Below are 15,991 nucleotides of genomic sequence, written 5' to 3'. Positions count from 1 at the left end.
TATCATTCTCTCATTCTTCACCTAAAGTGCAATCAACTATTTGGCTCTCATTTTTTTTGGAATTTAATTTATCGTATTATTTATTATTTGAAGTTTGAACAATTGTACTTCAAACTTTGAACAATTGACGTTTCTTCGTGGTAACATTGGAGTTGCGAAATCATCAAATGTTCAATTTATTGCCAAATTCGGTACACTCCCTCCAACTTTTTCTCTTATTTACTAATTTGCATATTTAATTTTTGCTAGTAGTTAAATTTTTACCATATGTTTAATGCCGCAAAAAGAGTTTGTAATAAGGTTTCTAATCGGAGTAATGGGGGAAATAGAAAAAGAGGTACTACTTCAACATCTGGTAGTAATTTAAATGACTCTACACATGTTTCTGAAACATCACCTGTTAATAATATAGATTATGAACAATTACAGGAAGATTTCGGTATAGAAGATAATGAATTAGAAATTGAAAATGATACACCACTTACACCTAGTAGTATTGGAGCTGGTAGTAGGGGTGGTGATCGTGGTGCTAGTAGTAAACTACTTGTGGCCCCGACTACTAATCGGAGAAAAAGAAGTAAGGTTTGGAATTTTTTTGACGAACTGGAGAATACTGATAGAGTTAGATGCAGACTTCGTCATGATAATTTTAAACATAAGACTGGAGGACAATTAGGGGGGAGTGAGACACTAGACCATCCTATAGAATGTCCTGTTCAGGCCGGTTCTCCAAATACTATGACCACCTTAAGAATGACAAATCAACATAGCCTGGAAAAGGGCATGAGAAACCTACAAGGGTTGTCCTCCTTGGCTACGCCATCAAATGCAGAACCTGTTTTGTGCAGTGGAGCGTCTGATTCATATGTGGAAGCTACCCTCTCACAAGATATGCCTGATGCTCCTGTGGTTTCAAAGGAGGAGGTGAATTTAGCACCAGCTGAGAACCCAAAAAGTGATTACAGTGCTCCTGTCTCTACAAAGAATGAGCAGAGTGGAGCACCTATAGAGCAGGAAAAGAATGACTGTGATGGTGGTGTTGCTGATGACTCTCAAACAAACAACAATGATTTTTGTTTGGCAGATTGCAGAATACTAATCGTTGGTTTTAATGCATCTGAAATGCGAAAACTTGTCAACCTTGTCCGAAAAGGTGGTGGCTCTCGTTACATGTCTTTTGGTGAAAAGTTGACACACATAATAGCTGGAAATCCATCAGAGAAGTTTTAGTATGTTTGCAATCGTTTCATGAATGCACTACTTTTACACTTTCTTAAAGTAGTGAATAGGTGTATGACCAGTGGACCATGTATTGCATGGAAATATTTTAGCAAATGATCTAATATGTGGTTAGAGCTTCAGGCCCTAAAATAGATTGATTTGAACATTATGCGGCGCGTGTTTCAATATTTAGCTTTGAATTTGAGATAAGAGAACAAAGAAGGTTTAATGCTGTTCATTGACTTGAATGATTAACTATGTAATAGAGGGGCTTCTTTTTGGGAGCCTTAGGCTACGCACCATATGGTAGGTAACCATTCTGTATGCCTAACAAGGAAGTAATTATTCCATAATTAAATACAAAATATCCTGGGGTAACCTATAAATATTCTACTATAATATTTTCCTTACAAGTTCAATGAATCTAGACATGTTTGAATCCAGACGCATATTCTCTAACATTCAATATGCTCTCTAGCTCAAACTTAAAGCGGGAAAACCAATTTGAGTTTGCTTATTTTGAAAACATAGAAAGTTACCGCTGGAATCTTTGTGGAAAAACTGCTGGAAGAACAATGGGGAGAAGGATGTATGTTGTCACTTGAATGGTTGCTCTAAAGAGAGGAGAAGCTTTCGGTTATTGGAAGAAAAAAGGAGTAGCACCTGCTGTGGAAAGAAAAGAGGTATGGCTCTGGTCGCTAAAGAGATGAGACTGTTAGTCTCTGAAAAAAGAGGGAGGAGCAGTGTCGGTTGCCGCAGAGAAGAGGGCGCTGATCGCAGAAGAGGTGAACGACATTGATTGCCATAGAGATGAATGGGTCAAGTCGCTGAAGAAGATGGAGTTGCATCGGATACCAAAAGAAAAATAGTAGCTAGCTGTGCCAGTAGCTGAAAGAAGAGAAGAGGTCGACAGTCGCTGAATAGACGAGTAACCGTTTGCCTGAAAAAGAGCGACACCGATTTCTGAAAAAAGGAGTGCTTTTATTTGCTAGAAAAAGTAGTGGCCGGTCGCTTGCCAAAAAAAGGGAATAGGATGAGAGAAAGCAATAGCCAAGCAGGCAACATAATAAGTCGACTAAAGCTATTTGAGTCTCTGCCAACATTGTAGAGGCTCTGATTCAATGAAAAAGAAGAAGAAGATAAAATACTTATTCGACTTAATTATTTGATTAACAATATTCAAAGGGGGCGTCTTATATATAGGAGCCTTAACCTACATATTATATGGTAGGTAATCATTCTCTATGACCAATAGGAAACTAATTATTTTATAAGTAAATAATGAATATCCTAGCGTGTCTATAGAATATTCAGGAATATCGAATATCCTAACGTCTCTATATAATATACTGGGGAGAAGATTTCTCTGGAAGGATAAATGGATTGGAAATGAGCCTTTGAAGGACTTGTTTCCAGATTTATTTTAGTGGCAGCAAAATTTCAGCTTCTTTGGAAGAAAACAGAGAGAATGCATGGACCTGGAACATCAACTTCAGAAGGAATCTCAATGACTGGGAGGTTAACTCGGCTGCTGATATATGCTACGATTATAAGCACATTTCAACTTCTTACTAACTTGGAATCTAGAATCAGATTGCTGCCCAACAACAAAGATTTGTTCAGTGTCCTCTTTCTACAGAGATCTCACAAGAGAAGTGAACCTAGAAAGGCCTTGGCCTTGGAAACAATTTTGGAATAGTAATTCCCCTCTAAAGGTGGCCTGTTTCACTTGGATTATGAGCAACGAAGCTTGTCCTACTCATGAAAATTTAGAAAAAAGAGAGCTGGTCATATGCAGTGTTAGTTTTTCCAACAATTATGATGATGTATGGGAGAGGTAAGCAATGATGCAACTCTCCTTAGTGAGATAAGCAATGATGCAATGAGTGGTAGGTGAGATGAGAATATTGCAAATTGATCCTTCTTGGTAGGTGAGATTTGCACTTTTGGTCCCTATCTCAAAACTATAAATACCCCCTTCCATTTCATTGTATAACACACCAAAAAATATATCAAAACTCAAGAAGAAAGAGTTTGAGAGGGAGAGAGATATAGTTCCTTTAGGAATGTTTCCTAACAGGGGAGTGACAAAATAGTGAGTAGAAATACTAGTCGGGTATTTTTCGGGAAACACTTTTGTGTGCGCCACTATTTTGGGTAGAGCTCAGGAATTGTTGTACCTCCAAATTATTGGGGAAGTCTCTCTTTGTATGCCTGCTAAATGTTTTAGTGGAAGTTGGTGTCGGATTTGTGGACGTAGCCTAAACGTTTTAGGTGAACCACGTTAAATATTGTGTCATTTATTTTTGGTTTCATTGATCATTTATTTTATTCCGCTGTGCAGTAGTGTTTAGTGCCACCGGGTCCTAACAAAAAGGCATCAGAGCTTTGGTTAGAGTACTATTCATACGTACGGTACTATTCATACGTACGAGTACTATTCATCCATACGGGCACTATTCATATCCACGGTTACTATTCACCGTCGGAATTTTTTTTAGATTGCAGAAGTCTGTCAAATTCTGATCTAAATGGAGGCAAGGACAAGCAAGATGGTCAACCTGAATGGCACAAATTATCACTTATGGAGAAACAAGATGAAGGATCTTCTGTTCGTGACAAAGATGCACCTGCCGATGTTCAGTTCTCAGAAACCTGAAGATAAGTCAGACGAGGACTGGGAATTTGAGCACAACCAAGTGTGCGGCTACATACGGCAATTTGTTGAAGACAATGTGTACAACCACATTTCTGGTGTGACACATGCAAGGTCGTTATGGGACAAGCTCGAAGAGTTGTATGCCTCTAAAATAGGTAACAACAAATTATTTTACTTGACAAAATTAATGCAAGTAAAATATGTAGAAGGGACAACTGTGGCAGATCACCTTAATGAAATACAAGGGATTGTCGACCAGTTGTCGGGAATGGGCATAAAGTTCGATGACGAGGTACTTGCTCTTATGGTGCTGGCAACACTCCCAGAGTCATGGGAAACCTTGAAGGTTTCAATCACCAATTCTGCACCCAACGGTGTGGTAAACATGGAGACAGTCAAGAGTGGCATTCTGAATGAAGAAATGAGACGCCGATCACAAGGAACATCTTCTTCACAGTCAGAGGTGTTGGCTGTTACGACCAGGGGGAGAAGTCAAAATAAGAGCCAGAGTAACAGAGATAAGAGCAGAGGTAAATCCAACAAATTTGCAAATGTTGAGTGCCATTACTGCAAAAAGAAGGGGCATATCAAAAGATTTTGCCGACAGTTCCAGAATGACCAGAAGAAGAACAAAGGCAAAAAGGTGAAGCCCGAAGAAAGCAGTGATGATGAAACGAACTCCTTTGGTGAGTTCAACGTTGTCTACGATGACGACATTATCAATCTGACAACCCAAGAGATGACCTGGGTGATTGATAGTGGGGCTACCATTCATGCGACGCCACGGAGAGAACTCTTCTCATCTTACACACCTGGAGACTTTGGTCGTGTAAAGATGGGAAATGCCAATTTCTCAACAGTTGTAGGCAAAGGTGATGTTTGCCTAGAGACCATGAATGGGATGAAGCTACTTTTAAGAGATGTCAGGCATGTTCCAGATATGCGCCTGAATCTGATCTCCGTAGACAAGCTCGATGAGGAAGGTTACTGCAATACCTTCCATAATGCCAATGGAAGCTCACAAAGGGCTCATTGGTGGTGGCGCAGGGCACGAAGCAGTCAAAGTTGTACGTGACCCAGGCGAGCATCTCCCAACAAGTTATAAATGTTGCGGAGAATGATAGCAATATCAAGTTGTGGCATAGACGTCTTGGCCACATGAGTGAGAAGTCAATGGCGCGTTTGGTAAAGAAGAACGCCTTACCAGGTCTAAACCAGATCCAGTTGAAGAAGTGTGCTGACTGTTTAGCTGGGAAACAAAACAGAGTTTCGTTCAAAAGATTCCCTCCTTCCAGAAGGCAAAATGTGTTGGATCTGGTACACTCAGATGTATGTGGACCTTTCAAGAAGTCCCTCGGTGGTGCCCGATATTTCGTGACCTTTATTGATGATCATTCACGAAAGACATGGGTATACACGCTGAAGACCAAGGATCAAGTGTTTCAAGTTTTCAAACAGTTTCTGACCTTGGTGGAAAGAGAGACTGGTAAGAAGTTGAAGTGCATCCGGACAGACAATGGCGGTGAATACCAGGGTCAATTTGATGCTTACTGTAAAGAGCATGGTATTCGACATTAGTTCACACCTCCTAAAACTCCCCAGTTGAATGGCTTGGCTGAGAGGATGAACAGAACTTTGATCGAGAGAACCAGATGTTTACTCTCTCATTCAAAGTTACCAAAGGCTTTCTGGGGTGAAGCTCTAGTTACAGCAGCCTATGTGCTGAACCATTCACCCTGTGTCCCTCTTCAGTACGAGGCTCCGGAAAAGATTTGGTCAGGAAGAGATATCTCTTATGATCAATTACGGGTATTTGGCTGCAAAGCCTATGTCCATGTTCCGAAAGATGAAAGGAGCAAACTTGATGTCAAGACAAGGGAGTGTGTATTCATCGGCTATGGTCAAGACATGCTTGGCTATAAGTTCTATGATCCGGTGCAGAAGAAGCTCGTCAGGAGTCGAGATGTCGTGTTCGTTGAGGACCAAACAATTGAAACATTGACAAAGTAGAGAAGTCCACTGATGATTCTGCTGAGTTTGAGTTGCCTCCAACAGTGGTGCCGAGACAAGTTGGAGATGATGTTCAGGATAATCAACCTGAAGCCCCTGATCTTCCTAATGAAGATGAACCATCAGATACTGAAGGTAACGAGGACAATGGTGATGATGATGCAGACGAGGAGGATCAACCTCAACCACCAATCCTCAATAACCCTCCTTATCACACAAGATCTGGAAGAGTTGTGCAACAGTCTACCAGATATTCTCCACATGAGTATGTGTTACTCACTGACAGGGGAGAACCCGACAGCTTTGAAGAAGCTATTGATGATGAACATAAGGAGAAGTGGATAGAAGCCATGCAAGACGAGATGAAATCCTTGCATGAGAACAAGACGTTTGAGCTGGTGAAGTTGCCGAAAGGCAAGAGAGCTTTGAAGAATAAGTGGGTGTTCAAGATGAAGCATGATGAACACAATTCCCTTCCGAGATTCAAAGCAAGATTGGTCGTCAAAGGTTTCAATCAAAGGAAAGGCATTGACTTTGATGAAATATTCTCACCAGTTGTGAAAATGACCTCAATACGCATGGTGCTGGGATTAGCAGCAAGCCTCAACCTGGAGGTTGAGCAGATGGATGTAAACACCGCCTTCCTACATGGTGATTTGGAAGAGGAGATATACATGGAGCAACCAGACGGTTTCCAGCAAAAGGGGAAAGAGGACTGCGTTTGTAGATTGAGGAAAAGCCTCTATGGCTTAAAACAGGCACCAAGGCAGTGGTACAAGAAGTTCGAGTCGGTGATGGGGCAACACGGCTACAAGAAGACAACTTCAGACCATTGTGTGTTCGCTCAGAAGTTTTCTGACGATGATTTCATCATCCTATTGCTCTATGTGGATGATATGTTGATTGTTGGCCGGAATGTTTCAAGAATTAATAGCTTAAAAGAACAGCTAAGCAAGTTCTTCGCCATAAAAGACTTGGGGCCAGCAAAACAGATCCTTGGGATGAGGATTATGCGAGACCGAGAAGCCAAGAAGTTATGGTTGTCTCAGGAGAAGTACATCGAGAAGGTACTTCAACGGTTCAACATGGAGAAAACTAAAGCAGTTAGCTGTCCTCTTGCTAACCACTTTAGATTGAGCACCAAGCAAAGCCCGTCAACAGATGATGAGAAAAGAAAGATGGAGCGGATTCCATATGCTTCAGCAGTAGGAAGTTTGATGTATGCCATGGTTTGTACACGGCCAGATATCGCTCACGCTGTAGGAGTGGTAAGTAGATTTCTTTCTAATCCAGGAAAGGAACATTGGGATGCTGTTAAGTGGATTCTCAGGTATCTTCGAGGAACCTCCAAACTATGCTTATGTTTGGAGAAGAAAACCCTGTGTTGGTTGGCTATACTGATGCAGATATGGTCGGAGATGTTGATTCTAGAAAATCAACTTCAGGATACTTGATTAACTTTTCAGGGGGAGCTGTGTCATGGCAATCAAAGTTGCAAAAATGTGTTGCATTATCAACTACTGAAGCTGAATTCATCGCAACAACGGAGGCTTGCAAAGAATTGATATGGATGAAGAAGTTCTTAACTGAACTTGGATTTTTGCAAGACGATTATCAGTTATTTTGTGATAGTCAAAGTGCTATCCACCTTGCGAAGAATGCCTCATTCCATTCCAGATCCAAACATATTGATGTGAGATATAATTGGATCAGGGATGTGTTGGAGAAGAGGATGTTGCGGCTTGAAAAGATCCATACAGACGAAAATGGATCGGACATGTTGACCAAGACTTTATCGAAAGGGAAGTTTGAGTTCTGTAGAGAAGCTGCAGGGATAGTGGATCCACCATATAGTTGGAAGGGGGAGAATTGTTAGTTTTTCCAACAATTATGGTGATGTATGTGAGAGGTAAGCAATGATGCAACTCTCCTTAGTGAGATAAGCAATGATGCAATGAGTGGTAGGTGAGATGGGAATATTGCAAATTGATCCTTCTTGGTAGGTGAGATTTGCACTTTTGGTCCCTATCTCAAAACTATAAATACCCCCTTCCATTTCATTGTATAACACACCAAAAAATATATCAAAACTCAAGAAGAAAGAGTTTGAGAGGGAGAGAGATATAGTTCCTTTAGGAATGTTTCCTAACAGGGGAGTGACAAAATAGTGAGTAGAAATACTAGTCGGGTATTTTTCGGGAAACACTTTTGTGTGCGCCACTATTTTGGGTAGAGCTCAGGAATTGTTGTACCTCCAAATTATTGGGGAAGTCTCTCTTTGTATGTCTGCTAAATATTTTAGTGGAAGTTGGTGTCGGATTTGTGGACGTAGCCTAAACGTTTTAGGTGAACCACGTTAAATATTGTATCATTTATTTTTGGTTTCGTTGATCATTTATTTTATTCCGCTGTGCAGTATTGTTTAGTGCCACCGGGTCCTAACATGCAGTGAGTGCTTCCTATGTGTGAAGTAATCTGAGAGCATTTGTCATTTGTTTTTGCACTGCCAAGTTACATCCCAACTGTGGCAGCTCTTCATGAACATTGTTGGTCTGCAGTGTATCATGTCTAGATCAACAACATAGGTGGTGGAACACGATACTGGTGATAATAGGTGAAATCTAGGTGATTTAGCTATTGTTTATGCTTCCGCTTGATTTTATTCCAATGACATATTATGGTTAATTGATGAAAAATAGGCTCTAATTGTGATATGTATACATTGCAGAATGAGGAGCCTATATGCTGCTTTCAAGAGGATATTGGAATGATTTATGAGCGAGAACAACCCCTCGGAGTCGAGTGTGCGCAAGGACGAGACGAAAAATGGACGAAATCAAGCGTCAGACGCGCGAAGAAACGCGCGAAGTCGCGCAGTAGTTCGCGCATAAGAAGAGCTGAGGCAGAATCACGCGCGAAGAAACGCGCGAAGTTGTGCGCGTCCGATCCAAAAAAGTTATTTAGGGGTAAAATTGGAAATCTGGGGAAAACCCCACTTAACCTATATAAAGTCAAGCTCGCCCAAGGTTAAAGGATGGAGGGTTTTCATAGTTTAGTGGAAGAAATAGAGAGTCAAGAGGCAAGTAGGACGTTTTTGAGAGGAAAACACGAGCATAGAGCCGCCGTGGAGGCCGGAATTCATCGGGTTTCATCTTTCTTCCTCCAAACTTAGTAATTTTTATGTTTCTTTGTATGAGTTGTTGTTTTGCTACCATGTCTATGTGGAGCTAAACTTCACGTTCTAGGGTTGTGGTTCTTTCATGACTATTGTTATTCGGATATTGAGTTTGATTTCTTAGTTTATAATATTGGTTTATTTATTCAATCATGCACTTAATTATTTGATTGTTTGATCACCAATTGAATACTATCTACGAATCTTGAATTGAACTTGAAAGTGGGAATTCTAGATTGCATATAGGATTGAATAGAGCAAGTTCTTGAACCTGGGCATCAGGGAACGGATTCGCAGTTAGGATAGACATATACCTAATTGCCTTGCTTAGTTGATTTACAGGAATTATAAATGCTTTCTTGTTGATTCTAACTCCATAGACATATAGGCGTTAGGTTAGCTTGAATAGGCGAGTAAGAACTCGACAGATTCTTATGAGCAATATTAACCCTGTCAACCAATAAACTAGATAAATTAGTTAGTCAATTCAATAGAAGAATACAATAGGATTGTTAGATAGCCCATAACCCTAGATCGTTTTCATTACATTGATATCATAAAAAATCTGCTATCCTTTGGCTCAGAGTTCATTATTTATTTTCTTTTTATTTTAACTAGTTCAGAATCAAATACTTCGAGGTTTAATTCTTGTATAGATAATTAGGATAGTCTAATTTAGTTAATAGTTAATCACAAGTCCTCGTGGGATCGACATCCGACTTTTAGTCACTTTATTACTTGACGACCGCGTATACTTGTGTGTGTGTTTGGTCGCAACAACTGGCATGCATTTGGTGGACTATTTTAACAGAAAGGAATAAAAGATGATCTAATGACTTTGCGGATTCTATACAACAACAACAAAAAAAAACCCAGTTTGATCCCATGAATGGGGTCTTGGGAGGGTAGTGTGTAAGGAGATCTTACCTCTACCTCATAGAGATAGAAAGGTTGTTTCCGATAGACCGTCGGCTCAAGGACAGTAAAGATAAAGCAACCAAGTAGCACAAAATAGTAACAACAATATAATATGGTAACGGACACGAATGCCACAACATGTAATAATAAAGAACCATAAATAGAAAATTACCAAAATAGTCCTAGTACTACTGGTCAGCCTAGGAGTAACACACTACTATATGTCAACCTCCAATCCTAATCCTCGACCTCCACACCTTCCTATCGTGGGTCATATCCTCGGTAAGCTAAAGCAATGACTTGTCCTGCCTAATTACCTCTCCCCAATACTTCTTAGGCCTACCCCTTCCCCTCCTCAGAGCCGCCATGGACAGCAAAAGCCTCAGACACTTTGCGGATTCTATCATTAAGATAAATCCTAAAAATGTAGTTTTTTTCCCCATGGTGTAGACTGGAAGATGTAGATGATGCTGAATCAGTCTTACAGATGCTAGAAGCCCTAAAGGATAGAGTTTAGATTAGAAAAGGCATGGTGTGGCTGCTTTTGCTTATGTGAATAGTGTATAGCTGTTACAGCTCATTCTTTGTCCTTTACTTTCTATTCTATAACATTTCCCCTACAACTTCAATGAACCTAGACTTGTTTGAATCCAAACACATATGCTCTAACATTCAGCAGAATCATATTCTACTTGCCCATCACTTAACTATAACTGTATCAAACTTATACCTCAGTGCTCTTATTTGACCAAAATCAGTCAAGCTAGGTTTTTTGACTATGCAATTAAATAGATGAAAAATTTCTTGTTCCATTCAGATCTACTCCTGACTTTGGACCTTCATGATCATCGGCTTAGAGCCTTAGACAAGTAAACAGGGTTTACCTGACGTTATAATTTATACCTTATCGAAAGTAAACCACAAACATTAAGGGGTTGAGTGAAAAGAAAAAAGAAAATCTAGTGTGTATAATAATGTTAATCATCGGATGAGTCATTGTCAGTTGGTCTATACTTCTATTTGTCTTGATATGAGGTCCTTATCAGCTAAGGTGATCTGTATGTGCAACTTATGAATATCCACCAGCACGTATATTTATCTCTAGCTATGTGCAACGCCTTGCAAGTATATTCTGTTATAATTGTCGTGCAGTTAAACTCTTACTCTCACTTATTGAGTAAAGACTATTATCTTGCAGTGAAATCAAAGAATTAAGAAATCTTGCGGCTTTGGGTGTCGTTCATGTGGTAAAATCAGGATGGCTGCAGGATTGTGATCGTGAGAAGAAAGGAGTTCCTGTTCTAAGGAAGCATATTGCTTATGATTTACTTCTTCCGAAAGGTCTAATAACCATTTTGACTTTTCAGTTGATCAAATATTTTACATTGTACAAGTTGCTAGCAGCTATTTGTACAGCACTAATGACCTACTTTCATCTCATACAAAAAGACATACACTCATCTAAATATTACATGCTGTACCTTCTTCACAAGCTTATTCCCACTTTCTGTATTTTGGACGCTAGATCCTATTCACTGTAGTAACGGAGCTGGAACCAGCACGAGTATGAAAAGACAAGGAAAATCCTATGTGCATACTATATCTTCAGATGAACATGCATGGAGAGGCACAGAGGCTCTGATTTAGATGAAAATGAAGCAACTCTAAGCCTTAGTACTAGATGACTTATGAAATATGATAAAATGAAGGATAGTAAGGAGTTGGCAAAATGATTGTTTTGGGGTGTCTACCTTTTTGTTTTGCTTCTTCATCGTATCTTATTATGTATATTCAAAGGATTTATAATCCTTTATTTAAAGGTATCCCTAGAAGTACTTGTAGATCTGATATCTTTAGATTTCATGGACAATATCAAACAAAAATATGTTATTTATTTGACCACCTTCCTTATAGAGCTTCTCTAACTTCTGATATTGGCCATGCTGTTAATGGAAATGATTATTTGACAATTACATGTCATTGGATAGATGATAATTATTGTATGCAAAAACATATTATCGCTTTTAAATATGATGAAGATCAGAGTCATACTGCTGTGATTATAAGTACTACTATTTTCAAACTTTTTGAATTTTATAATCTTAAGAAAAAAGTATTGTGTATATCCTTTGATAATGCTTCTAACAATAATGCCGCAATTTTAATATTAAAACTGCATTTGCAACCACCACTTGACGAAATTTTTCATGTTAGATGTGCATGTCATGTTTATAATTTAATTGTTAAAAGTGGCCTTAATTTATTTTCAACTGAGATTACTCAGATTAGAAGAGCAATTGATGTTATTCAAGGAAATAATAGACAATCTAGAATTAGGGAATTTAAGAATAAGTGTACCGAGTATAACCTTAACCCCAGATTCATGCCAGACAAAATTGTTACTAGATGGAATTATACATACTTATTTTTAAAATGTTGCTGCTGTCACACCTCCTTTGTACTACACCACCGGAAATGGTGTATATAAGGGAGTTTTTCCAATTAAAGTGACAATCAAAACAAGATTATTTATTTAAGAATCAGAGTCGCCACTTGGAATAATTTATGGTGTCCCAAGTCACCGGTTTAAATCCCGAATCGAGGAAAAGGTTGACTCTGTTTTACAGTCCGCGAACCAAAAATCCGGGTAAGGAATTCTGTTAACCCGGGAGAAGGTGTTAGGCATTCTCGAGTTCCGTGGTTCTAGCACGGTCGCTCAACTGTTATAATTGGCATATTATCTGATTTTAAACATATTTTAACCTATGGTATATTTTAACTTTAAACCGCTTTTAAATATTTGAAGGAAGATTTCAACGTCATTTAAAACACGTCTTTGAACCACGCCACATGAAATGCACCCGTAGTCCGAGACACATTTTATTTAACATTGTTAAGATTTGGATTTGGATCACATGAAATGCACACCCGAGTTTAGGAAGGTAAATTAATAAAACAACGTGCCTAAAGCAACTACGCATTTGCAGCTTTGCGGGGGCCACGGAAAATTTGCTAAGTGGCGCGCCTCGATTTCTAAGGATCAAAACAAGATTAATTACACGAGGGCTATGCACTTGAGATTTTGTTTGGCATGGCACGTCTCAATTCCAATTTTAAAGGGAATTCAAACTAAATCATAGAGGGGCATAAACTATTTGTGTCGCCTAATACAACACACCTGCATTAACTAAAGTGATTAGCTAATTAACTAGAAACACAAGGAATTCGTAAAAAAAAATCTGCATAGGCCAAATGCCACTAACATTTAAAGGGATCAGCGTATAAAGAAAGGCCAATTGTTCAAAAACAATCTGGGCACATGATGATCATCGACGAATTTGCTTAAAGCAGAACCGCATAGGACCCAAATGGACCATTATCCTGTCTCCAAGTGAACCCAGAATATGGGCCCAAGCTAAGCCCAAATTTCACGGGTAGGTAGATACCCCCCAAACCCACGAACCAAGGATCGAATCCCCTGCCTCACACCCGGCACAAATGAATCAATGGAGCCTGAATAAAGCTCTAACAATAAATCAACACATTATGATAAGGTAAATGCAAGATTTTGAAATTTCGACCCTAATGACATGTTGTATATCATTTTGAAATATTTTTACTGAAAATAAACACCTGGGATTCGAACCTACTAATTAGTCATTCTCATACCACACTCAATACATAACCAACTTAAATATGCAATGAATATCGAACATTGCTACATACTAATCATGAACATGGAATTCAAACACTAACTTAAACGAATTTAAACCAAACCATCATGATATGCCCTAAATGATTTAAACCTACACTACAGAAGCGTTCACATCCTTTAAATGTTCAAATACAAAGTCCTTCGACTTAATTACAGAACCACATGAAGAACTAGAAGCCTAAAACATACTTTTGAAGATGAAACATAAGAGTATCAACACAGTGGAACAAACAACCCATGAAAAAGCTTAAATTATCGCAAAGACAGGGGAAAACTCTATTTGAACAAAGACTGATATTCATTCTCAGATCTTCCACTTTGGTTATATGTTTTCAGATTTGAACTCCATATGTCACTTAAAAAGCCAAGGAAATACCTGGAAAGCCAAACAAACAGAAAATGGGGAATCAACCTTGGATAGTAGCAGTCAGAAGCTAACCCAAACTTAAGAATCAACAATCAGCAGTAAAATCAGCTTGTGAAACCAAGAGAACAGTAACCACCCAACATAATTCAACCCAAAACTTTCAGAAATCCAAATTTAAACCATTTCAATCTCGGAGAGAATCAGAAAATGTTTCAGTGATTGAAAACTTCAAAACTCAAAGTAGAGAAATCAATGGAACAAATTTTTTTAGATTTTTGGCCGTTGGTATTTTTCAGAATTTTATCTCTCTCCTCTCTGCCTTGAAAGGCAATACAATGTACCTTTATAGGCAAGGAAATATGGCAGCCAATAGAGACTCAAATTTCCCTTTAAGCCCTTTTCATGTTTTCATTTTTGTCTAGATATCTCTATTTAGTTTTCAGATTTTCAAAACAGTCCCAAAGTCAGCTTCCAAGAAGCTTTCATTTCAGTTATACAAAGATTCCCTAGACTGGACTACCCAAATTACCCCTTACTGACCCTGTTATTTACCATTTGGAACCAAACGGGTATGGGTCACATTGGCCCAATGGTGGAACCAAACATGGGCTCAATTCTGACCCAATACCCTAAACCAAACCCTTGGAGTGAAGTCTGAAATAGATTCAGAATTCAAACAACAAAATGAATTGAACCAGATCGAGCAAATTATGGCAAACGGTAAGAAAACAACTAAACAATTTCACAAAACTTAAAACTAAATTATCACATAAACCAAATAAGTTAAGCTAAATGCCTAAACAAACAAGGTGAAATCAGAAATTATCAAGCCATTGACAACAGACCAAGCAAAAATCAAGGAATAAACCTGGAAAAGAAAACTGAAAAGGAATAAACGGACAGAACTCTAGCTTGGCCAGAAATTTTGGTCAATTTTAATTGAATTGTCCCAAGGAAAAGAAAAGAAGAGAAGAAAAAAGAAGACTGAAAGAACACAAGAATAAGCAAAAGAAAAGGTAGAACTCACCAACTCACGCTTGAACTCGCGACTGAACTACCGATTTAAACCTCCAAATAATGTCAATCGCTTGTTCTTTGTCAAGAACAAGCGAATAACGTTATTTCGTGATAAAATCGGCCCTGAATACTCATAAAAACTGGAGGAATGACCTTGCATGTGTAGATTTGGCTTTGGCTTCTAGGGCTCGAACCTTAGATTTAAGATTCGAGAATTTCTAGCAAGTTTCGAGGGAAATGGAGCGAAGGTTTGGAATGAGGGGATGAAGGGGGTTGTAGGGTGTTATTTTAGGTCAATTTGGGACCGGCGCCGCTGGCTAAGAGCGGTGGAAGCTGAGGGCGGAGATTTAGGGTTTTTGATTTGGTCTCTTAAGAAAGGAGACGAGAGAGGTAAGATAGGGGGGGGGTGCAAGGGTTCGGACAGTTTTATACTGTCAATACCCATAGTTCCCAACCGTTGGATTTGAAGGAAATCAACGGCTGTGATTCAGCCAAAGTAAAACGGGGTCGTTTGGGTTATGGATAGGGTCGTTTGGGTTATGGACGGGGCGAACTGGGTTGGAGCGGGTTTGGGCCGGTTTTGGGGGTAATTTGGACGGGTATTGGAGGAACAAATGGTTTGGGCTTGTGGAAATTGAAAAAACTTGGCCCAAATCAGGCTTTCCCTCTTTTGTTTTCTTTTGTTTTCTTTCAATTTTCTAATTTTTTGATTTTAAAAATAAACCTAAATTAATTCCTAATCCCATTATGCTATCACATTAAATTAATTAACTCTAATTAACAATTAACAAAAATTAATCAAATTAAAGTAAAAACTACCAAAATTTAACAATTAAAATTAAAAGTGCACAAATAACAATTTTTGTAATTTTTCTAATTCTTATAAAATAACTAATTTACTACTTAATT

The 15,991-nt window shown here is 38.8% G+C and overlaps 1 protein-coding gene across 1 annotated transcript; it reads left to right on the top strand.

The window, feature by feature from the left end:
* The first annotated feature begins 267 nt into the window (after positions 1 to 267).
* On the top strand, positions 268 to 11,834 carry LOC142176400 (uncharacterized). Its single transcript, XM_075243977.1, has 3 exons — positions 268 to 1,223; positions 11,182 to 11,324; positions 11,509 to 11,834. The coding sequence occupies exons 1-3, from the start codon at positions 268 to 270 to the stop codon at positions 11,628 to 11,630; spliced, it is 1,221 nt and encodes a 406-aa protein (XP_075100078.1). The 3' UTR covers positions 11,631 to 11,834.
* Positions 11,835 to 15,991: the final 4,157 nt, after the last annotated feature.

The sequence above is a fragment of the Nicotiana tabacum genome, chromosome 3, assembly GCF_000715075.1.
Source record: "Nicotiana tabacum cultivar K326 chromosome 3, ASM71507v2, whole genome shotgun sequence".
NCBI classification, from domain to species: domain Eukaryota; kingdom Viridiplantae; phylum Streptophyta; class Magnoliopsida; order Solanales; family Solanaceae; genus Nicotiana; species Nicotiana tabacum.
The sequence above is the reverse complement of the archived record's forward strand: the minus strand, read 5'-3'. Positions and strand labels throughout refer to the sequence as shown.